Source organism: Scatophagus argus, chromosome 6, assembly GCF_020382885.2.
Source record: "Scatophagus argus isolate fScaArg1 chromosome 6, fScaArg1.pri, whole genome shotgun sequence".
NCBI lineage: Eukaryota > Metazoa > Chordata > Actinopteri > Scatophagidae > Scatophagus > Scatophagus argus.
In genome coordinates, this window is record NC_058498.1 from 20,700,001 (window position 1) to 20,716,127 (window position 16,127).

At 41.6% G+C, this 16,127-nt stretch overlaps 2 protein-coding genes across 2 annotated transcripts; one reads left to right on the forward strand and one right to left on the reverse strand.

The window, feature by feature from the left end:
* Positions 1 to 1,712: 1,712 nt before the first annotated feature.
* chst7 (carbohydrate (N-acetylglucosamine 6-O) sulfotransferase 7) lies at positions 1,713 to 5,489 on the reverse strand. Its single transcript, XM_046391293.1, has 2 exons — positions 4,033 to 5,489; positions 1,713 to 2,742 (listed from the first exon to the last, which is right to left on the reverse strand). The coding sequence occupies exon 1, from the start codon at positions 5,333 to 5,335 to the stop codon at positions 4,067 to 4,069; it is 1,269 nt and encodes a 422-aa protein (XP_046247249.1). The 5' UTR covers positions 5,336 to 5,489; the 3' UTR covers positions 1,713 to 2,742; positions 4,033 to 4,066.
* Positions 5,490 to 5,734: 245 nt separating this feature from the next.
* tubgcp5 (tubulin, gamma complex associated protein 5) lies at positions 5,735 to 14,933 on the forward strand. The gene is made up of 23 exons (XM_046391288.1): positions 5,735 to 6,247; positions 6,352 to 6,405; positions 6,755 to 6,863; positions 6,985 to 7,081; positions 7,176 to 7,255; positions 7,604 to 7,739; positions 7,909 to 8,026; positions 8,631 to 8,720; positions 8,936 to 9,029; positions 9,119 to 9,371; positions 10,270 to 10,472; positions 10,593 to 10,708; positions 10,801 to 11,066; positions 11,159 to 11,357; positions 11,677 to 11,865; positions 11,950 to 12,132; positions 12,242 to 12,326; positions 12,413 to 12,533; positions 12,705 to 12,856; positions 13,194 to 13,319; positions 13,554 to 13,642; positions 14,273 to 14,373; positions 14,524 to 14,933. The coding sequence occupies exons 1-23, from the start codon at positions 6,114 to 6,116 to the stop codon at positions 14,568 to 14,570; spliced, it is 3,042 nt and encodes a 1,013-aa protein (XP_046247244.1). The 5' UTR covers positions 5,735 to 6,113; the 3' UTR covers positions 14,571 to 14,933.
* Positions 14,934 to 16,127: the final 1,194 nt, after the last annotated feature.

Genomic DNA, 16,127 nt, shown 5'->3' on the forward strand with positions numbered 1-16,127 from the left:
TTCATTGTACAGCTACAACTATACTCTGTTTATCCATTTATTTGAAGTTTAGTGCATATAAATAGAGATAAGAGAATTTCTCTTTGACGACAAGAAACCTGAGAACTTATTTTTCTGACTTCAGTGAACTAATGATATTTGGGAACACATGTTGTTCTTCTTAAGTCTTAACTATAAATAAAATGATGAGATCCCAGTCCAGTTTCTGCTTTTGGTACCAAATTAATGCATGTTGTCTTAACATAAGCTCCCTGTGTTTACAGCTGGTGTGTGTGACATCCAGTGTAGGTAACTTACAGTTCTTCCCAGCTACACCGAGTAGTATGGACTGAGATAACTCCAACATGCAAATTCTCAATATGAGACGTGCGTTTGGGTCGTGTTGGCTAACATTTGCCACAACAGTATGATTATGAAGAGAGAAATAGTGGCTCATGTACATATTATTTCCTTATACTTGGCTCTCATCCAATTGTTGTAAATGGTAGGTTTCCAGAGTCCCACAGGGCTGGCGGAGCAGATGGTGGAAACAACAACTCTCTCTGGGAGTAGGAGGAGGTTTTTCAGTTGTTTTTTTTCTCCGGGGACTGGCACATTTTGTGTTCCTTTTACCACGTCTAGACATCTGAACCACTGCCCATTTTAAATTCACCACACAGCAAGTGTCTCCTTTTGTTTTCTCCCTTGACTGCGCACATTGGCTGCCTCTTTTATGTATCAGTATACAGGGCAGGTGTTAGAGACTCGTTTGCCTAAATTGAATCTGAGGACTTCAAATAAAAGAGAAGCCCTGCACAAGTTTGATTGCTCACTGGGGATCTCAAAGAGGAAATGAATCTAGTTATATAAGCTGTTGTCAAGCTGCATGCACATTAGGTCATTTAAATTCTAGCTGCATTGAGAATAAATGTGAGGCTGTGCTCTCTGTCTCACATCCCCTTTAACAGTGTGATGATAGCAAAGTTTGTCTGTATCTAGGGCAATAAAATGTTCACTTATTCCGGATTCTGAATAAATCATTCTGTTACTTGAACTGGTGCTCACACTAGCTCTTCTGTGGCATGTAAAGGTTACACAGCCTTCAGATACACAGATACACCAGATACATACAGCATAACTAACAGCAGATATGTTATCTCTGGATTTTTGATCATTCCTGTTGAGAATTTCCCTACAATTGCTGCTGTATTGACTAACATTGTGCAGAAAAAGAAAAACAAACTGAAAGTATTTCTTAGAGACGGGGGAGCACTTTATGGAGAGTGACATCGTGGCTGACTGAACTGGTTGCTGCAGGCAAATAAATGAGCGGAGTTTGGCACTTGACCTCAAGCAGAGGACACAGGCGGGACTCCTCTATAACCTTCATGTGCACTCTATCTTCAGACTGTTGTGCTGTCAGTTGTCTTGCTGGCTATATTTACATGTAGCTCAATTGTCAGTATGTGCACCTGTTGTAGTAGCAACTGGCTCCCTGGTTCTACCTGCCATGGTTTGCATGTCAACATGTTAATAAAAACTGCCAAATTATGAGACATCCATTGTGTTAATTTTGGTCTAAGATGCCATCAAAGGACGTTTGCACTCTGAAATGCACTTCATTAGATTACAATTACTCATACTGACTTGCACATGTAGAATTAAAGTTGTATACTGCAACACATTAAAACATAATACAAATGATGTACAGCAATTGCACGTATCTTCTTAAGGAGATTCTTTGCTAGTTTTTATTAACTTTTTATTGAAGTCAGTTTAAATGGTCTTAGTTGTTTGTTTGACAAGAGAACTTCATCAGGCATTTCACCCACAACAATTATTACAGAACCAACTTCTAAAGTTGAACACGTGGATGCTAGTAGACTTTTTACCCCTCCTCAACGAATCTGCAACCGGAGGAATGTCACAGCATTTTACAATATTTGAGACAAAAACTAAAGACACTAAGAATAGTATACAGTATGAATAAGTACCGCCTGTTGTGTTTGAGAAAACCTGCTATAAAGTTCACTTGCAGTAGAGAGAGGCAGCTCTCCAAGACATGTCCACAGGATATTAGAGAATTTCACACCCATGTGAGTGTTTTGTCAGTAGAGATGCTGCAGCTGTCTGGATTCCTGAGGGGCCGGGGGAGGAACAATACGTCCTCAGTCAGACCTCTTTTCCAGAAAATACTCTAGTTTCTCCTCTCAAAGCATCTACACTGGCATTGTTAGTAAGCCGACTGCAGTTAAGTATCAGTAATGCTTGAGATTACTGCCACGCTTAGCCATAGGACTGGAAAGATAAGTTGTGCAGGTGAACCTGATGCTGCCACACTGGATCCTGGCAGTCCTCTCCCAAGAAGGACCCATCTTGGTTCTCGACTGCAGGGGATTTGTGGAAGGATTAGTGCTACTAAAAAGGACAGGACAGTAGAGACAGGCCAGTGCAACGGCAGCGCAAACCTATCTCATCACTCTCTTCAGGTTTATGTCCTCTCTCACATTCTCTCTATCTGCACTGACCCTGCTGGTGTTAAACGGGTCACACTGTACAAGTAAGCTGCCTTCCCTCTGTATCAAATTCATCTGTCTGTGATTGGCTTCTCTTTCCACTTGGAAGAGTTTTCTCCAGTTCATCGACCTGGCTTGGCTGAAGGAAAACAACCCAAGAGCCATGCTTGCGAGCTCCCAGTGGGCCACATTCCAGCTGCTTGTTTTGTTATTCCACCTTTTGCCTTCAACCTCCGATTCCAGGCCCCTAGAAGAGAGAAAAACATCTGAAGATTAGAATAGAACCCTTAGGTTATGGCATATCTGCACAGTGAAAGGTGTACAGAGCACGAGGACCACAAACATGTTGAACAGGATAGATATATAGATATACTTTATTGATTAAAGTAATAAAGTGACCCCCATCAAAAGCTCAATCAGAGCTAGTGTCAGGGTGGAGGCAGTGCAATAAGAGGCACCCACTACCTCCCACCCTGTTTCTGATCCATGCTGGCGGCTTTCAGGCAGCCCAGCTCCAAAGGGTCTGCTTGTGAGAGCTGGTGGTGACAGGCTGCTGGTAACCCTGGGAGCTCTATCCCGTCATGGACAGCCCTACACAATGATCCCCTTCTTGACAGGAGAGTCTGAGGCCCACAGACTCCCTGCCAGCCCCCCCCGCTATCCATGAGAGGACCCAGCATTGCCAGGGAGAAAACAATGAGGCCACTATTAAACAGCAGATCAGTCTTCCATTAAGGAGGGAGAAATATTTATGCGACTGTCCCTCTCTGATAGCTATAAGAATCAGTTACAGTGGTGTCACTTGTGCTCAAAGGACAGAGGTGGAATGCCAAATTTACCATGTGATTCATTAACTGGTAAGAAGGAAAAGATTAACAGGTTCTCAGTGGTATTTACAACACAAGAACAGAGTCCATGATTTCCTGATCTGTACAGTTAATAGATAATGAGGTGGAACTGTAATGAGAACACTTAAAAATCATCCCCATCAACAGGTGGATTTCATTTAAGTCACTATACATACACAAGCAAAATCACATTCAGTCAAATGAAATGTAAGGATTCCTTGGGGCTTCTTCTAACACATAAAAATACTTTACTTTGAAAAATAATTTGCACCTGCTATGGTTTTCAACAACAAATAAATATCTTGTTAAAAACTGTTAAAATTACAGCATAATGCTCTCTTGGAGGCTTCAGGTTTCCACATCACATTCGTGTAAGTTTGTGCCAAATCAAGAATTGTCTGTCTGTGTCTGCAGTGTCAAATGAAACCGCTGCTGCTCAACATAAGGATGCTCGGTTTTTAATTTGCCTCAGTCAGAAAGAGGTCATAGGTCAGGGTTTTGTCAGAGCACAGCAGTAAACCTGAAGGTTGTTTTTGTTAAACCACTAACTTCCTGTGCTGACAGAAGCATAGTTTTAAAACACACGTCTATGCAACCTGTCTATTCTGCTTTGCTCCACACACTAAGACATGTACTTATTTCAGTCTAAATCTGCTCTTCAGTAAACCCCCTTTAGTGTGGTCTCATACCTCAACCCATTTCTCGATTCCTCGTGGCACATCCTCATGTTGCTTTTTCCACGCTGTTTTTCTGGTACCCCAGCTGCCTCATGACTTCGCTGCAGTAGGCCTCCACCTGATTTATCTGCTCAACGTTGAGTCGCTCCCTCCAGGCATAAATAGCCTCTTTTGCATCCCTAGATGATATCAGGAAGGGCCTGTCTGACGAATAGCCCTGACCGTGCGTCATGTTCAGCGCAAACTTCTCCAGAGCGGGGAAGGTGGACAGGTTCGAGAAGCGGTAGAGCCTCTGCAGCTCCACCATGGGGTGCAGAACCAGATCCTCGTAGCGGATGCGTAGGTAGTTTCTCCTCACCCACGGAGGCGCGTTCATCACCAGCATCATGTCACTGAGCCAGTTATCACAGATGAGCTCCATGGCGCTGGAGACGTAGCTCTCGGCCCGGTTCACCTTGCTGCTCGGCACCAGGAGCCGCTTATACTTGTCGGTTTGCTTCTTACTCCTCAGCACCTGAATGCTCTCCTTCACCAGGGCCTGTTTGGACTTCAGGCGTGAGTTGTGCACGGCCCTCGGGTCTCTGAAGAGCTGAATGATCTGGAGGTTTATTGCCGGGTCTTTCATCAAAGGAACGAGCGTGCTCAGGTCCAAAACGCGGACTCCTTTGATCACCATCACGGGGTACTTCTTACACTCCCTCTCTAACTCCCTAATGTCCCGCTTTTGGCACCTGGCGCACTGGTCCTCTTTCACCAGTCCTATTTCGTGGCGCTTGTGCGCATCACACAGCGGCGCCGAACATATCACCTTGTTCATCTTCCATCCGAAAATGAACGACGTGGTGATATTTTGTGAGCCGGCGTAAAGTTTGAGGACGGAGAAGTCGCAGCGGTAAAGGGCGTTCATCATGTCCCGCACTGCGCCCTGGAGACTGGCAGCATCTCCCGGGTACAGAGCCTGCCATATGTGCCACATTGGCTCGTACAGGTAAAAAACATCCGGGTGTTGGTTGAATAACTCCCCCAGAAAAGAGGAGCCAGTCCTCCATGTGGCATGCAAGTAGATGTGTATCCGAGACTGGCTCCTGTTGGTGGCGTGCTCTGTCGCGTCGCTCCCGTTAAGTTTGTAACCGTTATCCCACAGCAGCGCCACTGTGTTCTCCAAATCTGGGCATCTGAGTTGTTGCTGCGGCAGTCCATGGCTCGCGTGTTGAACGGATTTATCCCGGTAATCTAACACGTACGGGATTAGCAAAAGTAAACCTGAATATGCCAGGATCAAAATCAAGTATTTCTTATGTAGCCTCCTCTTCATTTCCTTTCGCCGGGAGGGGCTGGATAGCTTTTTGAGGACGACACAGCGCTTTGTGTGCGCTGTGGTCGCTTCAGTAAAGTTATGTGTGTGTGTGTACGTGTGTGTGTGTGTGTGTGTAAGGGGGTATTAACCACGCCCCATTAAAGACAAAACACAAGATTATTTCTTCATCTTTTTCAGACGTACGCAGTAGGTCGGCGAAATAATTGTTTTAATACGGTTACAAGTAGTAGTTTGTATTTTTTTGTGAAATCGTTATAAAATATGTTGGGCAGCGAGCGAGGAATAGTACTAATAAATAGTAAATCTCAAAGAGCATAGAAGGAAAGAGGTTCTAACGGAAACGACCTACCGTAACATTATTGGAGTGCAATGGATTATGGGAGATTAGTAAGAAATTAGCGTTCCCTTGTATTTAGTTGACATTACATTCAGATGTTGAACAATTTCGTTGTTTAAGTCGACTTTTTTTAAACACGAGATTTTACATTAAAACACAACAAAATTAGAACACGAGTTTTACCTTCGGATTGATTCAGCGCATGCGCACTTGTCCTTGTTTGTTTTCGGTGGCAAACCGCGCGGTACCGATGAATCAATGGAGTGAAAGCTGTCGTCCCTTTGCAATAAATAGCATCGTTTAGCCAACATTTTCTTGTTTGTGCTAACAGGTAACTCTGCTAGCTTGCAGAATCGCAGAGTCACCAGGCTAACCTCGAGCCTGACATGTACATGCTTGTAACGGCACGCTAAATGCTGCGCCACTGTTAACATCAACATGGCACACTGGAGCACCTTCGAAAAGGAGACGGAAAGAGAAACGAAGAAGTTGATAAGATGTGTCAGCGGGGTCGAGGATGAGGACGACCAGAATTTTCAGCTGGCCATTAAATTCGCCTGGTCGAATTTCAGGTGATTCAGTCATTGACAGCACGAGAGCTAGCTTGTCAGCTGCTAACATGTAACAAACGTTAGCCATCAAAATTGATGCTAGTAATGGTCTCGTATCTTGACAGGTTTCATCGTTACTTGGACGTGGACAGCCATAAAGTCCAACGCAGTATAAGTGGGTGAGTGAGTCTTAAATCAATTATTTTTTTCCATTGTAATGAGTAAGTACTGCTGTCAACGTTTTGCATATCAACGTCATCTGTTTGACTTCATTCACTGAGTCTCACATTGTAGATGTTTTCTTCAGGCCTGATCATTTTTAATTGAATATAAGGAGTCCACCAACATTTATATTATTCATAACACGTCGGTCAATGAATGTTGCATTTTTAAGAACCTTCCCCAAACTGTGACTGATGTGACTAATTTTGTGATTAGGAAGATCTTTTCCATTTTCCCATATATTGCACTAGGTCTTTTGCATAATACTCTCAGTTTAATGCATTCGTATTCGGCTGTGTTTTCCAGAATCTATGAAAAGCTCATGGTCCACTCAGACTTGAGTAAAGCAGAAAGCTGGATGAGGTTGACTGAAGAGTTCCTGAACTCACCTTTACCTAATACAGATGGAACAAAGGTATGGCTCTGACATGGGCTGATAGAAAATGAAGTCAGTAGAGCAGTGAGCCTGCGTTTCCAGAGGCCAAAATTTCACTGTTCTGAAGACATAAGTTTTCTGTTTTATTTTGATTTTGCAGACTCATGTACACTACAGCGTACTGTCACTGCTGCTCTTCTTATCGGGGTCCCCCTCAAACACAGACTTTACTGAGAGACCCAGGGTCAAGGAGGCTGGTGAGCTGATGTTTCTTTTATGAAAGTATTAAAATAGTTTTAAAACACCTAAGATGTTCATTGTGCTCTTTATTGCTTTATCTTGTGTCTGCAGAACAAGAGGACAACTTTGACTGGGCTAAATATCTAATGGAGGGTGAGGACATTGATACTGGACCATACCCAGACACCCCTGTGAGTAAATCCTAACCTGTCACAGAATGTCATGTGCTAATAAGAATATATACTTTATACTTTATAGTCACTGTCAAGGAACAACAACATAATATACAAGCATCATCCAAACTGGCACAGCAATACAATACATTAACAGTTTATATAAACGTAACATAAAGCTGCAACAAAATTAACTCCAGAGTGAGGGAGACGTTGGCACAGTCTGCACAGGCCACACAGTCCCAGAGGAGGTCCAGTCCACCACCTGACCTAGGAGTACAGTCTTGTGATGGGTGTGTAGGAGCTGTCAAGCTGCAATAAAGTAAGCAGTCCACCAAAAATAAATCAGTCTTTACTGGTTTTTAGGAGTGGTCTGAGGAGGAGAGTGAAGACGATGACAGCCAGCAGCCAATCAGTAGAGAAGACTCTGGCATCCAGTTGGACAGAACGCCGCAGGAAGACCAGGACAACAGCAATAAGACAGTCCCAGTCACATGGACAGGTGCGAATGTTTCAAACAACAACATGACAAAATAATGAAAACTAGATTATGGAAGCCTTTATGATTTTTAGAATAATGTGAAACTGAGACAGGACCAATGCAAGAATTCTTGTGACTACACTGATGATACTTTTGAATATGAAGATGATTCCAGCGTATGTGTTTCCAGTGGGTGAGCCTGACGCCCGTGCCTGGCTTGAACAGCATGTGGTGACACCATACTGGGTGGCTCATGCACCTCGTTTCCCTCACAGCTTGCATTTACACTCCAACTTGCTCAATGTGTGGTAAGACTCCAAACTGCTCTCACCTGTTTGCTATGTTCCAGTATCTGGTAATAATAAAAAGACACACAAACACACAAAGTTCTTTTCATGATATTTTGAGTTTGTTGTCCTAACAGTAGTACTTTTTTTGTTTCTGATTTTTCTCAAAATATGATTCTTTCATGATTTTAGTTGCATTATGACTATTGTCATATATTGTATGTATGTATTTTTTGTTGACTCTTTATTAAATGCTAGGTTTTGTTCTTTTAAAGCTGGTACCAATATCTGATAAATACCAGCCATATCAGCCAAATGCATTTACAAGTTACATTTTCAGTATGAGTTGAAGTGCTAGAAACGAAGGCAACCGGAGTACTAAGAACCTACATCGACATTTTCAGTATGACAGTCTTAGAATAATTAAGTGGCCTGTAAAATAGCAAAATACTGATACTACATACTTTTAATAATTTTTCATAATTTTTTTTAATTACATTCGCCTGAAGAGTCCGATTCTGATTTAATCCACAAATATTTTGGCTGAGAAACATAGAAGTTCACTTTGGAGTTATTTTTGAGTTGAAATGATGAAAGATATTTACATCAGTGTCTCTCTTCCTAGGGATCAGCACTTGTATAACACAGATCCACTGTATTTGCCAGAAGAAAAGGCCTTTGTCACGGAGACCCAAGTAATACGGGAGACACTGTGGTAAGATATAGTGATACTATGGTGTGTGACTGTCCTAAATGTTCAGACTTATAAAGAAGTTGGTCTCTTACTTTGTCACAAGTTTGATCTTTTAATATCAATAAGATCTCCAAACATTTTAGCCCTTGTTTGATTAAAGACAAATATTTATGTACAGGGTCATATTAGCACATTGTTTTACAATAAAATTTAGCTGTGTGAGTGTTATGTTGCAGGCTTCTGTCTGGGGTAAAGAAACACTTTATATTCCAACACCATGATGGAAAGGTGTCAGTAAGGAACAACGTGGTGGTGACCCATCTGACCAGTGTAAGTGGAAAATTGCTTGTATTATATCTTGATGAATGTGTCTTCTCTCTGCTGTGGGAATCACATTCTGTTCTCTTTGTGTGCTGCAGAACTGTCTGCGCTCTGTACTGGAGCATATTGCTGGGTACGGACAGGCAGTATTCAGGCTGCAGAAGTTCATAGATGAGGTGACGGGGTACAGCTCGGAGCCATGCCCACCAGGTTCTGGTTCCTCCCACAGCTCCAAGAAGGGCTCTGAGCCTCCCTTTAGGACCTACCAGGCCTTTGTGTGGGCACTCAACAAATACTTTACCGGCTTCAAAGAGGAGCTGACCACGATTGAGAGAGAGCTCATATGCAATGGCAAGTACCTGCAAGATCTAATTTTTATGTCATTTCAATTATCCTGATCACTCACACTAGCTGCTGTTTCCTGAAATTCCATGTCATGTCAGAGGCTGCTGCCAATAGATGTCCTTGAACGTGAGGTGTGCAGTAGGTATGGGCAGTCTGGCTCAAAAAAAACCAAACAATAAAACTGTGTTTGTTTTACACAACCATACTTTATGCCAAACTGCTGAGGACGTAGTTGACAAACAAGGAAAGACAACATCAATTCTAGGGAAATGGTTTGGATTTTAATAGGCTACCTTGTTTTGTAAAGACGGGTAAAGAATGTTTGAGAAGTTTAATGCTTACATTTAGCCTGGGTGTTGCTTTATCTATTCTTATCTCATAAAACACAAAATATATTCTAAATCGAGCCATGTTTGCACAGTTAAATGTTTACGTTATGTCATTCTATTTTTTTTTTTTTATGTTAAACTGTATTCCGAAGTTTAACTAATAAACCCTCTGGTGTCTTGTCTTCAGACTTCAGTCATTCCTGGGATGCTTTTCAAACTGAATATCAGTATTGATCATTGAACATATTTTGGCATGTTTCCTTCAAGATCAGTCTCCATCTAAAATTGTCATATCACTAGCTTCTAAGAGAAGTTTTGGAACCATGACGAGGAGCACACAAGTTCTCCTCTGAAAAGTCAGTTTTTGGTTTCCAGCAAGTTGACTGATTTCTACATACTGAAAACTGAATATTTTGATGTGTGAGCTATCATGACATTCTGTCGTGTTTCCTACCCACCTGCTGTGCCCTGTTCAGTGTTGAACATTCATCCCCAGCCTTAGCTGTGAGTATTTGACCAATGAGGGTTTTAGTTCCCATGTCAGCCGGTGTTTGATGTGTTATCCTCTCTTGCAGATGAGACGCTCACCCTGTCGGCAGTTTTGGAGCGACTCAACCCTCACTTGGCACAGATCAAAGTGCTGCACAAGGTCTTCTGTACAGGGGTCGCCGAAGTGCCCCCTGAGACCCCGAATGTTGTGCGGGCCTCTCACTTGCTCAACACCCTGTACAAAGCTATCATTGAGTATGACAGTGTTGGGGAAGCATCAGAACAAGCAGTGAGTTTGTTCAAAGTGTTAAATTTAGTGAAGTCAACACAAAAATGGAATTCATGGATCTTAACAAGGAAAAAAAATATGAATGTCTCATCATTCCTGTGTGTTGTCCTCCCTTGCTAGGTGGCCCTGTTATTTTCTCTATGGACAGAGACAGTCAGACCATATCTGGAGATCGTGGATGAATGGATTGTTCACGGCCACCTGTTTGATCCTGCCAAGGAGTTCATCATCCAGAGGTATGTAGCAGAGACTGAATAAAAACAACGTGACTTTCTAATGTAAGTTTTGGGTGACTACATTGCATCAACTAACAGAGACATTTGCTCAGGAACAAAGATGTTGCAGTGAACCACAGGGACTTCTGGTATGCCACCTACACGCTATACAGTGTGTCTGAGACAGTGGAGAATGAGGAGAAGTTGAACGACGCAGCCAGCGGCAGCTCCGGAGGGGAGGGCTCCAGCAACAGGCAGCTCACTATGGTGTCCTTCCTCAAACCTGTCCTCAAACAGATCATCATGGCTGGGAAGTCCATGCAGCTGCTCAAAAATCTGGACTGCAAGGAGGCTGAACAATCCGAGAGATCCTCCAGAGGTCAGTGTTTGTTGTTCTGTGCACCTCAACACCTTTTTTTTTCCACTTACCAAAGAAGTGTTGCTTTTTTTGTCAAAATGGTTTCATTGCAGATGCTGAGAGGAAAAGTTTGTACACACTGTTTCTGGAGTCAGTGCAGTCACGCCTTCGCAGCCAAGAGGAGTCGCCCACCGACACAGTAACTGAACAACAGGCCACAAAGAGGAGCCTTATAAAGATGCAGTCCATCATAGCACAGCACCTGGAGATTGAAGACGTCCATGATCCGTTGTTGGCCATCAACTTTGCCAGGTAGGCAGCAACTACTACACTGAAATGACAATTAGACTAACCTTTGTACTGCTTAGACATAAACATTGAAACAAATTTAAAATGGCAGAATGTCAAAGCTAAAAACACTTAACAGTTGTTATCTGTTCAAGAACAAGGCTTAGGGCTTCAGTGTAGCCGTCATTATATAATGCCTTTTTGCAACTGATGGATTTATAATCTCTCAAGTGGTACTGTCCAGACACAATGAAATTTTAAAGCGATTATATTGCAGAATTGCATTGGTAAATCCAGAGAGTTCTTAAAATCTGCGGTAACTCTGGCCTGTGTTCCCCCTCAGGCTGTACTTGGAGCAGAGTGATTTCCATGAGCGTTTCTCCGGAGGTGATTTCATTGTGGATCGTTCGTCTCAATCTGTCACTTGCCAAACATTCGAGCTCACCCTGCGCTCTTGCCTCTACCCCCACATCGAGCGGAGGTACATCGAGTGCTGTGGGAACCTCATGAAAACTCTGAAAAAAGATTACAAGTGAGTGTCACTCTTGGGATTCTGTAAGTGAGGACTTTTTCTTTTCTGCATGTAGAGCATTTAAGATCTATGATATGTCCACAGGCTGCTGGAATACCTCCAAGCCATGAGGAACTACTTCCTGCTGGAAGCTGGAGACACCATGTATGACTTTTACACAGCCATCTTTGACAAGGTGCAGGAGAAGGAGAGCTGGCAGCAGCTGTCTTTTCTTAATGTTCAGCTGCAGGAGGCAGTTGGACAGCGCCACCCTGAGGACAGCAGCAGGTATTCCTTTTATTTTATTACTGAGAAATCAGATGAAAGGTGTGTAATGATGAATAAGAGGTTCATTTATTTTTGTCACTATGTTCATCCATCATTTCATATTTTATAGGTTGTCAGTCTTCTTGGAGACTATTGACCCTGCCAGGAAGAAGCATCCTGTGAACAATCTAGAGGTGCTTACTCTAAGTTACAAGGTAAGCAATGTTAATGTATTAGCTGACATTTTGTTCATGATCTGTGAAGCTGCCATGTTGAAATGTACTCATTTTTTTCTCCTCAGGTTCCCTGGCCTGTTGACATTGTCATCAGCTCTGAGTGTCAGAAGATCTACAATCAAGTGTTTCTTCTCCTGCTGCAGATCAAATGGGCCAAATACAGTTTGGACACACTTCGATTCAGCGGTATGAGTTTAGGTGGCTCTTTAAAATCAGTTTCCCAAATAAAGCTTGTTGATTGATACATATGAAAAAAAAACTTGATCGTGTATGAATATCGCCAGGATGTGCAGAATGTCACCTGTAATTTTTCATGATGTTATTTTCGATATGTGAAATATATGTTGTTTCTTACAGATTTCATACATGTCACTAAGAAACTGGAGAGCGCTCTGGCTGAGGAAGTGAAGGTCAAAGAGCCAATAAATCAGCAGATTCACCGAATGTGTCTGCTGCGGGTCAAATTGATGCACTTTGTCAACAGCCTTCACAACTACATCACAACCAGGGTGAGACCAATCATGGAATGGATCTTTTCACAGTAGACATTAGTAAGAACAGTACAATTGTTGATTTTACGACTTACACTTTGCTTTTCCTGCTGGGACATGTCAAAATGTTTTTTGGCTTGTGCTTATTTGTATTTTAGAGTGTTGTTAAAGGGGCATACATGTGGTTTTATTTCCAAATAATATATACTTGGATTGCTATTGGTCCAGTTTTCAAATCATATCATCCTGTAGGCAAAATAAAAGACTGCTCTGAACAGTTACATTTTTGGGTGCACTTAAGCACATCAGGAAAGTACCCAAATCTGATCAATCCATCTACATTGCGTCTTGGCAGATTCTACACAGCACAGGACTGGAGTTTCAGCACCAAGTACAGGAAGCAAAGGACCTGGACCAGCTAATCAAGATACATTACAGATATCTGGCAACAATTCATGACCGTTGCCTTCTGAGGGAGAAGGTAAACAACACTGCTTTTCCTTAGCTGAAGCTACACTGGAACCTCACTATGCAGGCAGCGATCAAAGAAAAGAGTCTGCATTTATGGATCAGTGAATTAATACACACCACTTACCTGTAACATCTTTGCACCATTTCATATTGTTATGTTACATTACTTCTTGTACAGGCTGAACTTCCTACATGTACATATCACACTTCATGTATCCACTGTTGTCCAATGCTGTTTTCTCAGGTCAGTTTTGTGAAGGAGGCAATAATGAAGGTTCTCAATCTAGTCCTCATCTTCTCTGACCGATGGCAAGCTGGATTTGGAGCCTGGAAGTAAGAAGTTTCTTTTAAAGTGGAGAGAAGTGAAAACAGAAGTTGTGACTTGGAATCTATTTTGTGTCTGACAAGAAGCAATAGTAGTACAGAAATATTACATTTAATGTCATATTTGTGGCTGTATTGCGAGTATGAGGTAGGTATAGTGGCCCTTTGTCACTATCCGCGCACGCTGGTTGTTTGACTGGCTTGTACGCGTGCCAGTGTAGGTGTATGCAGGTGTAAATGCATAACACAGCCAATGTCCAAAACACTGCTGATTGTACTTCAGGTTTATTTAGTCTATATACAGTCAACTCAAAGGTACTCACTTTAACCATAACAATTATTCTGACCTGAGAAGTAACACCATGGCACGGTCAAAAACTGTGTGGATTCCCCAGCGTGCACCACTACCCTGATTAACCCACCTCCCTATATAGATACAAACCATGGCCTAATCAAGATACTGCCACCTACTGGCAGAAATGCATACAATACTTGTGAACAAAGAAAATAACCAATTTGGCTCCTACAGTAGGTATTCACATCCTAATGTACTTACCACCAAATGGCAATTCTGTGCTGTTGTAGTTTTTTTTTGACAAGTCTATTTGTCTACATATTGTGTTTATCTTTCACTTTCAGAATAGAGTCCATTGACAAAATGGAATCCGATTTTAAAAACTGTCACATGTTCCTTGTGACAATACTGAATAAGGCTGTATGTCGTGGCTCCTTCCCTCATTGTAAGTAGCACCGATTCTTCTGTTGAATTGATATTCAATAAACTACATCTTGGGTTCTCTGCTTGTACATTCTTCACGTTACACCTTATGCACAAACAGGAATAATAACAAGAAGTAATCAGACGTTCTTTGCTCTTCCTCCTCGTACAGTGGAGTCTCTGGCCCTCTCGCTGATGGCAGGCTTTGAGCAGTGCTGATGAACCACGCACGTGTCTGTTTGATGTGATGGACTGAACTGCATTGTTTGGTCCCTCGTCTCACTACTGTGTGTCCTCTGGCTGCTGTCATTGTTCATCATGATGTGCAATATATGATGTCACTCTCTGCTCTGACTGGTGGAGATGGACTTGGACAATGTGATGTTGGACAATTATGTGTGGATTTTTAGAGCCACAGTCAAACAAGCTTCTTGTGAACATACATCAGCCTCTATATAAAAATTAAAAGATTTTGTAAAGGTGTTTTTTCATGTAATGTTATTCTGACTGTTAATAATATGTATACCTTAAACAATAGACCTTGTTGTTCAACATACAATATTGTTGCTTTATAATAAAACTGTGAGAAAAATAACGAGATTGTTTCTCTTGTTTGATATTCTTTAATGCAGCTCTGTTATTCAGCTCTTGGTTTTAGCAGTGTTTAGTCCTTAAAATAACTAATACACAACTGAACACATTTGTTTAAAATCCTGGGAATAAATATCACATGTGGGTTCTGCTGTTGGCTTTCAAGTTTATAGCATAGGTATGCATACTGCATAGTTCTAGATATTTTTTAGCAGAATTCAATTTTACTTAATTTTCTGGATAAAACCTCAAGTCACTACATGTCTGTGATAATGCATAATGTAAGTATATTCCTTACTGAGGTACAGTAAGAAGTGGAAATTAAATTATAGGAATATTAACCTTAGTTAATTCCATTCCAATGAGGAAATAGTGTCCATTAATAACAGTAATCTGTTTATTGTTGTACCCGGTTTCACTGTAGCAGCCGGAAAAAGCCTGATGAAAATATTAACTGTGGTCAGTGTGTGGTCTTTTTCTGACAGCGACTTATGGCAAGCTGTGATTTACAGATTTCTCAGAAGTGATTGGTCAAGGCATTGTGTCAACTGGGCCTCATCAGATAAAAGTGTACTTAATCACTTTTCATAGTGACATTAAATTACTGTGTCTCGTTGCACAAGCTGTATTGATGTACGGCTTAAATTAAAGCGACAGCCTTAGGTAAATGTACACATTTCTTAATCATTACAGACATAATGCCTTTTTAATTACTAAGTATTGTATATGAGGGAGATTAGACTTATCCTATTAGCCTCATATATCTTAAAGTTCAGTAACAGCGGGTAAGTGGCTCAGTGCTTCGCACTGTTGTTCATAGGCAACAGAAGGGTTTTGGCTCATCAGAAGTTTGCTTTTTTTTTCTTTTGGCTTTTGTCTGTGGGTTTCCTGAGGATCCCACTCATGGTTCCTTCCATACCGCAAAGACTGAGTGCAACTGTTCATGTGGGTTTGCCAGATTGTACCCAACTTTCTGTGCATTATGGCCCTGCTTCAATAAGTGATTTAGAACATAAATAGATTAGATAGATTAATTATTATTAAGTTTTTTTAAAATTATGTGTGAACATTGTTTTAACTATACTAAATTTCGCAAGGGTCATTGTATTTTTTTATTTATTTAATTTCATGTAACTGTATTCATATATGTTTACTATGATTTCCTGTATACATGTTGTTCTTTAA

Excerpts from the sequence above, each read along its gene's own strand:
- tubgcp5 (XM_046391288.1), top strand. The coding sequence starts at position 6,114 with ATGGCACACTGGAGCACCTTCGAAAAGGAGACGGAAAGAGAAACGAAG. Across the intron at positions 11,358-11,676 it reads TTGGCCATCAACTTTGCCAG|GCTGTACTTGGAGCAGAGTG; the intron begins GTAGGCAGCAAC and ends GTTCCCCCTCAG. Across the intron at positions 12,534-12,704 it reads GGACACACTTCGATTCAGCG|ATTTCATACATGTCACTAAG; the intron begins GTATGAGTTTAG and ends TGTTTCTTACAG.
- chst7 (XM_046391293.1), bottom strand. The coding sequence starts at position 5,335 with ATGAAGAGGAGGCTACATAAGAAATACTTGATTTTGATCCTGGCATAT.